Source organism: Rhinoraja longicauda, chromosome 23, assembly GCF_053455715.1.
Source record: "Rhinoraja longicauda isolate Sanriku21f chromosome 23, sRhiLon1.1, whole genome shotgun sequence".
Classification (NCBI taxonomy): domain Eukaryota; kingdom Metazoa; phylum Chordata; class Chondrichthyes; order Rajiformes; family Arhynchobatidae; genus Rhinoraja; species Rhinoraja longicauda.
In genome coordinates, this window is record NC_135975.1 from 36,146,155 (window position 1) to 36,161,552 (window position 15,398).

The window sequence follows — 15,398 nt, forward strand, 5'->3', positions numbered from 1 at the left end:
GCCCAGTTTATCCAATTTTTCTTAATGACTCTCGCCCTCCATTCCAGGCACCATCATGATGATCTCTTCTGCACTCTCTCCACCACTACCATAACTTTCCTCTCGTGTAGTGACTCGAAACGGACACAACAAACCAGGTGTGGTGTAAACAAAGCTTTGTAAAGAGGCAAAATAACATTCCTGCTCTTATATTGAAAGCCTCGACTATGAAAGCACACATACCAAATGTCGCCTTCGCTACCATTTCTACCTTTGTCATCACTACAAGCAATCTATAGATTTGTAGCCCAAGTTTCCTCTGTTTCTCACAATCCTAAACTTCCTGCCATACATGATTATAATCGAGCCATACATGATAAGGGAGTAACGTTTAGTGCGAGGTAAAGCGAGCAAAGTCCGATCAAGGATAGTCCGAGTGTCACCAAAGAGGTAGGTAGTAGTTCAGCACTGCTCTCTGGTTGTGGTAGGATGATTCAGTTGATCTGTCTCTAGTTGGGACAATGGTGGTAGTCCACCAGATGGACTGCAGCTCTCGCCCCTTTCTAGTAATATTCCTGAATGCAGCAAAGGTATACCCTCATAAATGTTACTAATTGTACACCGATTGTAAGTTGCTGCACGTTTTCTGCTACAACTGTGGGCCACATCGGCTGAATCGGCAAAATATTTGTGTTAGAAATACAGCTGACTGAAATGTTCTCATGTTAAAAAATCTATATTATGCCATCGTTACAGTAATGAGTTTGAAAGGTCAAGATCGATTCCTGGAGTTCTTTGTTCTGCTAATGCAGAGATTGGTACGAGAAGAGAATTTTAAACCAGTTTCCAGATGGGCAAGTGAAATTGTAGCGTATTTAAAAAGGTAAGTACATTGTCATTTAGAACAAACACTAAAAACAGAAAATGTTGGAGTTATTCAATACGCCAGGCAAGCATCCATGGAGAATGAAACATGAGTCAAGAGTGTTTTATTTTCAGATGTCCCAAAATGGAACTATGAAATTCTTACTTGCAGCAACTTAACACCGTAAATAACAAACAATAATAGTCCAAATAGAAAAACAATGCCCCCAAATCTACATTACAGTTTTCAGGCTCCTATATCTTCTTCCCGATGGCAGAAGTGAAATGAGAGTGTGGCCAGGGTGATGTGGAACTCTGATGATGCTGGCTTCTTTTTTAAGGTGACGACTCCGATAGATTCCTTCAATGGTGGGGAGGTCAGGACCCATGGTAGACTGGGCAGTGTTCAACACTTTTTGCACTTTCTTCTTCATCTATGGGCATTCGAGTAACCGAACCATGACACACCCAGTCTATATACTCTCTACTCTACACCAGTAGAAGTTAAAGAGTATTCGTTAACATACCAAATCTCTTCAATCTTCTAAGGAAGTAGCGGCATTGATGGGCTATCTTTATGATTGCATGAATGTGCTGGATCCAGGACAGATCCTCAGATATTGCAAGGCCAGGAAGTTGAAGCAGAATCAATGATTCAGATCATTGACCTTTCTTCAAAACTCAGTACCTGGCTCAATTACTTTTGACTGAATCTGTTGAGTATTTTTGCTTGTACAATTATTTTTTCAGAAATAAAGAATAACACAATTACTATGTAACAGTATTTTCCATTTTGTAAACAGCTTTCTGTTACAAAATGCATATTTATTACCAATGAATCAGGGAAGTAATTTTTCACTATCAAAACAATATGGGTTTGAGTCAAACTCATTGAATATTAAAAACTTAAATCTACGTTCTATCCTGTCACGAAGCCATTACCTTTTGATTTAAAGGAGGTGAGAAGGGTGAAGAGCAATAAATCTGCTCTCAGGAGGTTGGTTGAGCATTGAAACTCATTAAGAAGGCCCCTGCTTTCATTTTAGAAGTTCTATATATAATTACAATCACTAGAAAGTAATGAAGGTGAAAGGAGGCTGTTCCAACAATCAGGCAGAACATCAGTGTTTCCTCGAAGTCCAACGGGCATATCGTGGGGAAACCTGATATGTCTGAAGAAGGGTCTGAAAAAATCGTCTGAAGAAGGGTCTCGACCTGAAACATCACCCATTCCTTCTCTCCCGAGATGCTGCCTGACCTGCTGAGTTACTCCAGCATTTTGTGAATAAATCGTGGGGAAACCTGTTTCCCAAACTGCGAATACTCCCGTACAATTCTCCATCTGCTCTTCAATTTCTTCTGGACTTCCCTTATCAATTTTCCACAAACCCCTTATAGCCACTCCCCTCAGATTTCTCACCAGTCCCCCAGATCTCTGATTCTTTCCCCTTTATTTTTTTCTCACATTTCCAGCTTCCCCAATCTGGATCACTGATTCACTCTCCCCTATCCTGAAATCTCTGCCATCTATTCTGTTCTCCTGCTATCTAACTACTCTACTCATTGTCTGATGTCTACCTCTTCCCATCCCCCATACTCTCACCCAGTTCTGATTTTCAATCCCCTTTTGATCTCTCCAAATGCACAGCTCTTCCAATAGGTCTGCAATGATCCTCGTTTTCCCAGCCATAGTCTACCATCCACACAATTTATATGCCCATTGCAGCTATAACTGGCTGAAGTTTCAACAGAGTGCAAACACCAGTAAAATGATGAAATATAGAAAGATAGAAAATAGGTGCAGGAAGAGGCCATTCGGCCCTTCAAGCCAGCACCGCCATTCATTGTGATCATGGTTGATCATCCACAATCAGTAACCCGTGTCCAACTTCTCCCCATATCCCTTGATTCCACCAGCCCCCAGAGCTCTATCTAACTCTCTCTTAAATTCATCCAGTGATTTGGCCTCCACGGCCCTCTGCGGCAAAGAATTCCACAAATTCACAACTCTCTGGGTGAAAAAAAGGTCCTTCTCACCTCAGTGTAAAATGGCCTCCCCTTTATTCTAAGAGTGTGGCCCCTGGTTCTGGACTCCCCCAACATTGGGGAAAAAATTCCTGCGTCTAGCTTGTCCAGTCCTTTTATAATTTTATATATCTCTATAAGATTCCCTCTCATCCTTCTAAACTCCAGTGAATACAAGCCTAGTCTTTTCAATCTTTCCTCGTATGACAGTCCCGCCATCCCAGGGATCAATCTCGTGAACCTACGCTGCACTGCCTCCATTACAAGGGTGTCCTTCCTCAAATTAGGAGACCAAAACTGTACACAATACTCCAGAATTGGTCTTACAACTGCAGAAGAACCTCTTTACTGAAATCCTCTATACTGAATTCCTCTCGTTATGAAGGCCAGCATGCCACTAGCTTTCTTAACAGGAGAATTGATGAGAAAACTGATTTCACTCTAAAATGGTGTTTAGTGTTGCACTGTTAGAATTTAACTTAACTTGAAATGTTGGTTCCAAACAAATTGGGCGTCAGGTATCTAATGATAATTGACTGTGAGTTGGTCACATCACCGGTTACTTGATTAGATGATAAGTCATGTTAGTTGGGACTGAGTGAAAATGTCGTGGATGAGTGAGTAACAATAGGGATAGTTAGCAGCACAATATCTATAATGATAAGTATAGTGGGAAGGAGTTTAACGGAATATAATGACAGGAATGCAGCAGCAATGGGATTAAGAGGGAGGTTTTTTTTGAAGTTATAATTAAATGTCCTTAAATAAATTAATTCTGAAATTAATTTAAGATTAATTTAAATGAAGTTAATTAAACCTGAATGCATGAAACATTTGTAACAAGACAGAGGTATGACTAGCACAAATAAGATTCAATAGGTATGTCCAAATGCTATGAGGTTCATGAAAGCTGGGAATTGAATATTCCAGAATGCTTGGTATTTTAGAACAATTGAGAAATTGGAGCAGTGGATGGAATATGTCTTAATAATGTAGAATCACGTATGGACCGTGATTAGATTTTACCTTGTCTGAGAGTCATAGAATGTTACAGCGTGGAAACAGGCTCTTCGGCCCAACTTGCCCACACCAGCCTACATGTCCCAGCTACTCTAGTCCCACCTGCCTGCCTGCCTCCCTCCAAACCTGCCTCAAAGACCTCCTCTGGCAGCTTGTTCCATGCACCCACCACTCTTTGTGTGAAAGTGTTTTACCCCTCAGATTCCTAATAAATCTTTTCCCCTTCACCTCGATTCACGTACTCTGGGCAAGAGACTCTGTGCATCTACTCGATCTATTCCTCTTGTGATTTTATACACCTCTCTATAAGATCACCCCTCATCCTCCTGTGCTCCAAGGAATAGAGTCCAGCCTACTCAACCTCTCGCTATAGCTCACACCCTCTAGTCCTGGCAACATCCTCGTAAACATCCTCATCCTTGCAGAAAAAATATCAAGATAGAATCACTTTGGGTAGAGTTAAGAAACCAAGGAATGGAATTACTTTTGGGGGTACTCTGGAGGTCTCTTGGAATCACTCTCGTTGGAAAGGAAGTCATTTTAGAAGTAAAGGCGGCTTGTAATAGAGGTAACCACGGATTTTGGAAACTGCAGTAAGATAGCTGTACAGCACAGCGACCTTTAAGCATTCCTTGACACACACCACAATGTTCCTGATAGGTATTCCTTGATGCATGCTACAAGGTTTCTGATTGTCATCCATAGTAAAATTAAATAAAGGATTAAATAGCATGTAGTTTTACTTGTATTAGTGTTATTGTATTTGTGTTAGTATTTTGAGAACGTGCTCTCAATGATGAGAAAAACTTGGAATGTGCGCATAATTTCAAGGGTCAAAATCTGCATAAAACGTTGACCGTTGAATGTGGAATTTGAGAGTAGGATAGCAACTGGGATTGTGCTGCTGTCCTTGTGCACAAGTAAATAAAGTGTATCTGGAAAAAAAATGCAAGTTGTCAGCGTTCAGTTTATTGGTGAGGATGGGGTTACTTTATTTTTACAAATATGGCAAATCAAATTCGCAATAATAGTATTGAAGACAGGTTTGTGGAACTCGTGTTGTGGATTCAATGAGAAGAAAAAAATATATACTTTGTATATAATTAGACGGAATTAATCGGTGATCTGTTTGTAATCACTAATTAATGAGCGTTTGTTTGAATTTTACAATCAGTTTAAGAGAAGAAAGCTATAGTGCAATAGTAGAAATTAAAATCTTTATAAAATAAAGATAGTTGAAGTGGATTAGGAAATTAAATGTAAGTGATAATGGTAGATAAGCAGTAGCAAATATTTAAAAAACTATTTCATAATTCGCAATAAAAAAATATTTTCTGAGGAATTAAGTGGTATCAGAACCATGATTTCTCCTTGTTTGGAGCCCTGACCTCAGAACAAGATCAAGGGTGTTAGTTAGGGTGTCCATCAATTCTCAGCTTTGACTCTTAAAATTCAAACCAACATTTTCTTTAAACCAAACAGGCGTAACAGAACTCTTCTTGGCATCAAAGACGCAGAGAGCAAATCAAATAAATCTATGAAGAACATAGCAGTTGTGGTGGAGTATCACAATGTAAGTTAAAGCTGGGGTATTTGGAGATTGTTTCCAGGTGCATTTACATGTTATCTGGTAGGGTTTTTTTTCCTATTGACACATTTGCAAGAGACATGGAAATATTTTATATCAGCTGAAATCAACTATGACCATGCAGAGAATAACTTGGGGAAACCATTGGGCCACTAAACCAGCATCTGGAGTTCTTTCCTACACATTTTGTCTCCTTCACGGTGGTCGCTGGGTCTGTCAAGTTGCAAGGACAGTGCATTTAGGACAGTGCAGTTAGGAGAGAGTTTCCATGAGGTTCCACAACGTTGACTCGTGATGCCATGATGGCCAATGAAATCTGGTCAAACAAGAGAGAAAAAAACCTCTGATTATCATATCATATATATCATATCATATATATCATATCATATATATACAGCCGGAAACAGGCCCTTTCGGCCCTCCAAGTCCGTGCCGCCCAGTGATCCCCGTACATTAACACTATCCTACACCCACTAGGGACAATTTTTACATTTACCCAGCCAATTAACCTACATACCTGTACGTCTTTGGAGTGTGGGAGGAAACCGAAGATCTCGGAGAAAACCCACGCAGGTCACGGGGAGAACGTACAAACTCCTTACAGTGCAGCACCCGTAGTCAGGATCGAACCTGAGTCTCCGGCGCTGCATATGGGAGGGATCCAGAACACCCAGAGAAAACCACAGGAGGTCACAGGGAGAACGCACGAACTCCGTATGGACAGCACCGTACGGGATCGGACATGTACGGATCAAGATGGAACCTTGGTCTTGGGCAATGTAAAGCAGCAATTCTACCTCTGTGCCATTGTGCCGCACCCCCCCCCCCCCATCGATCTATTGAGCAAAGAAAATTCCCAGTAAATTCCAGAACAATTTTTTACTGCATATTTTTGCTGTTGTTATTTCCAAAACTTAAGATTTTCATATAGGTTTTCAAATACAAACGCATGTTCGAGTCAGTGAAATGGAAGATGAATGCCAAGGTGAATTATGCTGTCTAATTTCACAATATTTATAGAATTAAGGGTTAACTTAGAAAATCATCCAGAGATTTGTATTTACATTGCAAAATATGTTGTTTTCATTATTCAGACACCTGTGACAAAAAAACCAAAAGACAAAGTAAAATTGAAAGATCTTCTGACTGAATTTCTCAACAATCCAATGTTTAAGATAGATCCAGCTGCACAAAGGTAACTACAATTTCTCATTATCAGGTTTGCTCTTTTTTTTCCATTGCTTTTTAAAATATTAATCTTGTTTTGGTTTTCAACGGTTTCATTATTGTTTATTCTCCAGAGTAAATGGGGAAGAAACAATAATGTTCATCCTCTCTTCATTCATTCATTCATTCATTCATTCATTCATTCAGTCAAGGTTCAGTGAAAAATGTAGTAGGGAATACCAAAAGTAGAACCTCTAAATGATGCGTAGGAAGTAACTGCAGTGCTGCTTTACCCCAGACAGACACAAAATGCTGGAGTAACTCAGCGGGCAGGGCCGTCTTAACGCATTGGCCTGATGGGCACTTGCACGGGGGCCCACGAGCATAGGGGCCCCATGCTGATCTGTGTATGTTAAGTGACTTGCAATAAATAAATACTACTTTAAAAATGTAGGTTCAATGAGTGCTTTTTTCGCAACATTTTCGGTCACTAAGTGCTTCTCACAGCGATCTGTAAATGCTTTTTGCAACAATGTAGCACCCTAAGTCCATCGCTAAGTGCTTTTCGGTAAGTGCTTTTCGCCGGCACGACAGGGGGGGGGGTTGGTAGGGAAAGGGGGGGTGGGGGAGAGTAACGGTAGGGGCCCCAGTACACTGCTTTGCCCGGGGGCCCATAATGCTGTAAAAACGGCCCTGTCAGCGGGTCAGGCACCATCTCTGAAGAAAAGGAATAGGGATCCTTTTCTCTAGAGATGCTGCCTGACCTGCTGAGTTGCCTAAGAATGATGAGTTGCCAGCTTAGTGAAGCTGCAACATGGCGTACTGGACAGCAAAAGGAGAACACAATAGGGTCATAATCACGTAGCAGGGAAGCATCCTTCAGGTCAACTTGTCCATTCTGAACAGGTTTTATAGATAAGCTCATCCCATTTGCCTGTATTGATCCATAGTCTTCTCAACCTTTCCTATCCTTGTACCTGTTGAAATGTCTTTGAAACATTACCATTATACCCAGCTATACAGCCTCCGGCAGCTTGTTTCATATGTGGACCACACGCTGCATGAAGAAATTGCCCCTCAGATCTCTTTTACAACTTTCCCTTCTCAGCTTAAAAGTATGCTCTCTACTACCCCGGGGGAAAAATACTGTTCCCATTCAGAATGATTGTGTATAAACCTATATGGTCACACCTCAGCTGCCTGTATTTCGGAGGAAAGAGTACCAGCTTACCCAGGTTGTGTAGGAAAATAACTGCAGATGTTGGTACAAATCGAAGGTATCTCAAAATGCTGGAGTAACTCAGCAGGTCAGGCAGCATCTCTGGAGAGAAGAAATGGATCAACCCCTTCTCTCCAGAGATGCTGCCTGACCTGAGTTACTCCAGCATTTTGAGATACCAGTTTATCCAGCCTCTCCTTATAACTCGAGTCCTTTTCCAGCTTAATGATATCCACCCTTTTCCAGGGCAGCCAGAACTGCACACAATCGATGTAGATGATCTTCCAGCCAGCAGATCAAATCACAGCTCTGCAGTCCCACCCCTGTCGAGATCCTGGTGAATCCCAAAGTGAAATTCAATCAGCAGGTTATGGTCCAGCAAATATTACTTTACAGCACTCTTCAAACCAGCATTTATCAAGTTAAAATTTGAGAAGGCCCCACTCCTTCAACGTCTGCAGTGAGATGCTGCAGATGTTCTACCAATTGGTGGTAATCAGTGCCATTGTCTTTGGTGTCGTGTGCTGGGACAGCAGGGTGAAGGCCGCGAACGCTAATAGGATTAACAAACTCATCAGGAAGGCTGGCTCCGTCTTGGGGGATTCATGGGAGGTGGTCTTGGGGGGAGGATGCTCCTCAAACTGCAGGGCATCCAGGACAATACAGTTCACCCTATGACACACTGGTCAACCTGAGGAGTACCATCAACAAAAGACTGGTTCCACAAAGATGCAACACAGAGGAGATCCCACAGGAGATCCTTCTTCCCTGTGGCTATCAAATTGTACAACTCTTCCCCCTTCTGTCATGTGGTAGACTGACCCCTCCCTCCCAATCTTTATCTTGGCACATCCCCAATCCTTTCCAATCGTCACTATAATGTCATATTTCATGTATTATGTGTCTTATGATTATTGGCAGATGAATTTTGCTCCTAGGATAAATAAAGTTCTATCGTATCATGTCATATCATTATTGATTGAGGGTAGTTTGAGTGGGCATTAAGAAGCTGGACCGATTTGTCCATCTAATCACTGGGTAATACTGCACATTGTCAGGTGTTGCAAGTATCCCACCATCATAGAAAACATAGAAACATAGAAAATAGGTGCAGGAGGAGGCACTTCGGCCCTTTGAGCCAGCACCAGTGTTCATTGTGATCATGGCTGATCATCCACAATCACTAACCTGTGCCCAACTTCTCCCCATATCCCTTGATTCCACTAGCCCCAGAGTTCTATCTCTCTCTTAAATTCATTCAGTGATTTGGCCTCCACTGCCCTCTATGGCAGAGAAAGCAACAAATTCACAACTCTGGGTGAAAAAGTTCCTTCTCACCTCAGTTTTAAATGGACTCTCATTTATTCTAAGACTGTGGCCCCTCGGTTCTGGACTCGCCCAAAATTGGGAACATTTTTCTTGCATCTAGCTTGTCCAGTCCTTTTATAATTTTGTATGTCTCTATAAGATCCCCTGTCATAGTTCTAAACTCCAGTGAATACAAGCCTAGTCTTTTCAATCTTTCCTCATATGACAGTCCCGCCATCCCAGGGATCAATCTCGTGAACTTACGCTGCATAGTCTCAATTACATGGATGTCCTTCCTCAAATTAGGAGACCAAAACTGTTCACAATACTCCAGATGTGGTCTCACCAGGGCCCTATACAACTGCAGACGAACCTCTTTACTCCTATATTGAAAGGCCAACATTCCATTAGCTTTTTTTACTGCCTGCTGTACCTGCACGCCAACTTTCAGTAACACCCAGGTCTTGCTGCACTTCCCCCTTAACTAACCTGACACCATTGAGATAATAATCTGCTTCCTTGTTTTTGCCTCCAAAGTGGATAACCTCACATTTATCTACATTATACTGCATCCGCCACGCATTATCTGCCCACTCACTCAACCTGTCCAGGGCACCCTGCAACCTCCTAACATCCTCTTCGCAGTTCACACTGCCACCCAGCTTTGTGTCATCTGCAAACTTGCTGCTAATTCCTTCTTCCAAATCATTAATATATATGGTAAATAGTTGCAGCCCCAACACCGAGCTTTGTGGCACTCCACTCGCCACTGCCTGCCATTCTGAAAATAACCCGTTTACTCCTACTCTTTCCTTCCTGTCTGCCAATGAATTCTCTATCCATGACAACACCCTACCCCCAATACTATGTGCTCTAATTTTGCTCACCAATCTCCCGTGTGGGAACTTATCAAAGGCTTTCTGAAAGTCTAGATACACCACATCCACTGGCTTCCCTTCATCAATTTTACTTGTCACATCCTCAAAAAATACCAGAAGATAAGTCAAGCATGATTTCCCTTTCATAAATCCATGCTGATTTGGACTTATCCTTTTACTACTATCCAAATGCACCGTTATTACCTCTTTAATAATCGACTCCAGCATCTTCCCTACCTCCGATGTCAGGCTAACTGTGCACATATGAAACTATTCAGAATCTTCAGGTGCAAACCTATTGTCAGTGTTGGTCTTCTTCTTGGGCCCCTCTCAGTCATGGCTGACCATGGGTGATGCATCCAAGTTGGCTGCTTGCTCCACACCTCGGCTAGACCAGGTAGTAGGTGGTAGGGCCCAACAATCATAACCATGCCATACAAAAAAATACAGCATAGATAATCTGATATGGCCTCTCTTGAGATCGTCACCATCACAGAAGCCATCATTCAGCTAATTAGATTCACTCCACGTGATTTGAGGACAAGGCTCAGGGCACCGGATACAGCAAAAGACAATGTCCCAGCTAGACTATCGAAGAGGAGTGCTTCAGCCACTTGCAACACCTTTTATTCAGCGACTAGATGGACAAATCAATCCAGTCATTTGCTGCCCACTCAAGCTACTCTCAATCAGTAACTGAATAAATGATAATGTTGATAGTGCTGTAAAGTGTCACTTGTTTGTCCATAAACTGCTCACTGAATTTCAGTTCAGGATTCACCCGGATCTCGCCATTTCAGACCTCATCATAGCATTAGTCCAAACATGGGCCAAAGAGCTGAATTCCATTGGTGAAATGAGAACGAAGTGGAGATGTTCGCTGATGTTGCAGTTGCAGATGGAGCTAATTTGGGAGGTATTGTAGATAGTGAAGATGGTTGTCAAAAATTGCAGCAGGATTTTGATCATTTGGGCAGGTGGGCTGAGGAATGGTTGATGGAATTTAATTTGGAGAAGTACAAGGTGTTGTATTTTGGGAAGCCGAACATGGAAGGACCTATGGCTCTGGGGAGTGTTGTAGAGCAGAGGAATCTAGGAGTACAGGTACATTCTTCCTTGAAAGTGGCATCACAGGTCGAAAGGGTGGTTAAGAAAGGTTTTAGAACATTGGCCATCAGTCAGGGCTTTGGGTATAGAATTTTGGAGGTCATGTTACAGATACATTGGTGAGGTCACTTTTAGAGTATTGTATTCACTTTTGGTCATCTTGTTATCGGAAATATTTTTTTAAGCTGGAAAGGGTACAGAGAAGATTTACGTGGATGCTGCCAGGACTTGAGGGCCTGACCTATGGGGAGAAGGTGAGCAGGCTGGAACACAGGAGGATGAGGGGGGTGATTTTATAGAGGTGTATGAGATCATGAGAGGAATAGATATAGTAAATGAACAGAGTATTTTATTCAGAGTAGAGGAATCAAGAACCAAGAGGACATAGATTTAAGGTGAGGGGAAAGATTTAATAGGAACCTGAGGGGGAACTTTTTTTACACAAAGGTGGTAGGTAAATGGAATGAACTACCAGAAGAGGTAGTTAAAGCAGGTACAATCACAACATTTAAGAAACATTTGGATTGGTATATGGATAGGTCTATGAGCCAAATGCAGGCAGGTGGGACTAGTGTAGATGGGGCATGTTGGTCGGCGTGGGCGAGTTGGGCCGAAGGGCCTGATTCCACACTGTATGACTATATTGTGAAATCAGAAAACCTGCAGTTGCTGGAAATTTAAAAGTAAAAGTGGAAAATACTGGACATACTCATCAGGTCAGTGCGGATCTGTGGAAAGAGTAACAGAACTTGCGTTTAAGATTGAAACAGCTCTGTTCCTCTTCCCATAGGAAAAGCCTAACCTTCTAAGTATTTCCAGTGCTTTCTCTTTTTATGTGGATACTGTGGCTGTAAGAGGAGGTCAGGTAATAGGTATTCACACATCATGGTACCCAAAACCTTTTCACCATCTTCAAGGAACAATTTGGCAGCATGATGAAATCTTCTCCGCTTGCCTGCTTCAGTGCAGATCAGGCAGCTCTGAAGTAACTTCACACCATCCAGGCTAAAACTACTTATTTGATTGGCGTCGCCATCATCCACCATCCAGTCGACATGAATTCATTCCTACCACTACCATTGCACAATGACTACAGTATGTATTGTCCATCCGTAAGGCCCTCAGCCATCTTTTCAAGAAGAGTTAGAATGGCAACAAATGCTGGACATTGTCGACGATGCTGAATGCTGAAAAATAAATGCATTTAATGAAAATTGCAAGATTTTTGAAAATCTTTGACAAACCACATGATTGAATTATTCAAATTGACAGATTCTTGATTTTGGTGGGGAGTGATTTGGTTTGGTCCCAGTTCGATTCCTTAGCATTAGTGCTGAATGCTTTATCAGCAGCTCATAAAACAACACTGATTTGGGGTTGGGAGTACAGCAAATCACTGCTTGAAAGAATAAGAGAACCAGGCAAAGGTGTAACTGCAATTTTCTTAAACAGCCTTGTAAGTTCATTAAAACGATTCTTGCACTGAATCAAGGAGTGTGGTCTTTACATCAATTAATTCTGCTTTTGTTCTTTGTGTGACCATGGCCAACATCAGGAATCATGGATAGACACAAAGTGCTGGAGTAACTCAGCAGGTCAGGCAGCATCTCTGGAGGAAAAGGATAGGTGACATTTCTAACCTGAAACGTCCAGTCTGAATGGTCTCAACCCGAAATGCCACCATAGATGCTGCCGGACTCGCTGAATTACTCTAGCACTTTTTTGTTTAAATTCGGTATAAACCAACATCTGCAGTTCCTTTCGACACATCAAGAATCAAGGACTGTCATTACTTTACTCTTGGATTCTTTTCAAGTTTTTTTAGTTAAAAGGAAGCTTGCTGTTGTGTGCCTAATTTAAATAAAGTACATATCAACATTTTTTCTAAATGACACCATTGACTGTTTAGCGGAATGACCAGGATGAAAACTACACTATTGGATAAAAGTACTGGTTGAGACGGCAGGGAAATGGGAACGTTTTATGTTCATTGCTTCATCTTACTTCAAATATTTCTTTATTTAATTGCATTCTTATCTCAAAATATTATTGTATGCTTCCGTCATGCAAGAACGTGAGACGATTATGAAGAATTACATCCTTTTTTAAAATAACTGTTTGGAAACCATGCCAAATTATCCAAAGTTTAAAAATATCTGAAAATAAAAATACTTAAAAGGTTTGGCGGCTGAGTATATATTTTTATTTTAGGTGTAAATTTCTTTGGTGTGTGAATTTTTCTTTGAAATGTGAATTTGTAACGCTGTACTTAGGAAACACAAGGAAAAATTGGAAAAGAAGGCCAGAGAAATTTTCCGAACGCAGCTCAGACCATATGTGCACAATTACTTACAACGCAAAAGATTCCATCAATTTTGTATTAATGAAATGCCATGGCATAGTCAGATGCACAAGCTGGTGGGAATTAGGCACTTCACTGCATTCATGAAGTGCTACGAAGAAGGAGGCTGGACTTCAAAGACCATTAGCAGGTACATTGCATTTAATAACCTAATACTACACATGAGTAATGGCAATGGTGAGATGAAGATAGATACAAAATGCTGGAGTAACTCAGTGGGTCAGGCAGCATCTTGGGAGAGAAAGAATGGGTGACATTTCGGGTCGAGACCCTTCTTCAGACAGAATCTTCAACGGTGAGATTGAATGAGTGATCATGGGCAAAAGTTCCCATCAAAGATAATCTTGCTGAAGAGAACAAGAACATGTGTTTTTTGCATTTAAAAATTTAGTTTAGTTTAATTTATTGTCACATGTGAAGCGGCACATTGGAAAAGCTTTTGTTGCGTGCTAACCAATCAGCGGAAAGACAATATATGATTACAATCGAGCTATCCACAGTGTACAGATACATGATAACGTGAATAACATTTACTCCCTCACATCTGGCTGATCCAAGCAGTAGAGTTGTAAATTTGATACATGCAGATTAAATAAAGCAACGTTGTTATGGAAATATGGTCTCTGGACCTGTGACCGAGAAAGAACAGGTTATCTCGGCAGCACTCATTTCAGAAGAGAGATGCTTTCTTCTGGAAGAATAAAATGAGTCTTAATAAAATCAGAATTACTAGAATAGGATGAGAAAATGTTCCAACATTTTGTGATTTTGTACAGAACAGTGCAGTGTATCAGTCAATCCACCATGACCCAACCTGGTCTGGCAGCTGTTAGTTTTTAGCTGAAGTAGAATTTAATTGCAATGAAAATTTTGTAAAAATTGGAAGCGTTGTCGGTAGTGAGGAGGTTGTCAAAAGATACTGTAGGATCGAGGTTGTTGGAGATATCGGGTGGAGAAATAGCATAGGGTGTTAAAGAATGCATATGGATATTTGCCTTTATCAGTTGAATATAAAAGTTAGTAAGTCATGATGCAGCTTTATAAAAATTTGGTTTGGCCACAACTGGAATATTGCAAGTAGTTCTGGTCGCCCCATTATAGGAAGGGTGTGGCGTCATTGCAGATGGTGCAAAGACTCACCAGGATGTTGCCGAGATTAAAAAACAATCTCTCTGAAAGGAGAGTTCAACAAACTTTGATTGTTTTCCCTGGAGCATCAGAGGCTGAAGAATGACCTGATAAAAGTGTATGAAATACGATATGATCGAACTTTATTTATCCCAGGAGGGAAATTGGTCTGCCAACAGTCACAAAACACAACAAGATACATGAAACATGAAATTAAAGTGATGAGTGGAAAGTACAGGATTTGGGATGTGCAAAGATTGGAGAGGGGAGGGGGAAGGGGGAAGGGGAATCAGTCTACCCCATGACAGAAGGGGAGGAGTTGTACAATTTGATAGCCACTGGGAAAAAGGATCTCCTATGGCATTCTGTGCTGTATTTTCGTGGGACCAGTCTGTTGCTGGAGGTGTTCCTCGAGTTGACCAGTGTGTCATGGATTATGAGAGACATAGAGGAGATAGACATAGTGCAGTGGCAATATCAAATAGTAGAGGGTATAACGTTAAGGTGAGAGGGAGAATGTTTGCAAAGCAGATTTGTTTTGCACGGGGTGCCTGGAATGGCTGCCAGGGGAGGTGGTGGAAGCATATACGATAAACAAGTTGAAGAGGCATTTAAACTTCTTAAAGTTTAAATTTAAACTTTAAAGTTTAAAGGCATGTCAACAGGCAAGGTAAAGTGGGATGTAGACCTTGTGCAGGCAGAAGGGATTAGTTTAAATTGGCATCATGGTTGGCACAGGCATCATGGGCAGTA

The 15,398-nt window shown here is 41.3% G+C and overlaps 1 protein-coding gene across 1 annotated transcript in view; it reads left to right on the plus strand.

Moving 5' to 3' along the window:
• The window catches only part of cfap54 (cilia and flagella associated 54), a 300,159-nt gene that overhangs the window by 125,751 nt on the left and 159,010 nt on the right, over positions 1-15,398 (plus strand). The window contains exons 31-34 of the mRNA XM_078420057.1: positions 736-862; positions 5,371-5,461; positions 6,571-6,671; positions 13,429-13,647. Coding sequence (XP_078276183.1) covers positions 736-862; positions 5,371-5,461; positions 6,571-6,671; positions 13,429-13,647 — 538 coding nt within the window. The remainder of the gene's footprint in view (positions 1-735; positions 863-5,370; positions 5,462-6,570; positions 6,672-13,428; positions 13,648-15,398) is intronic.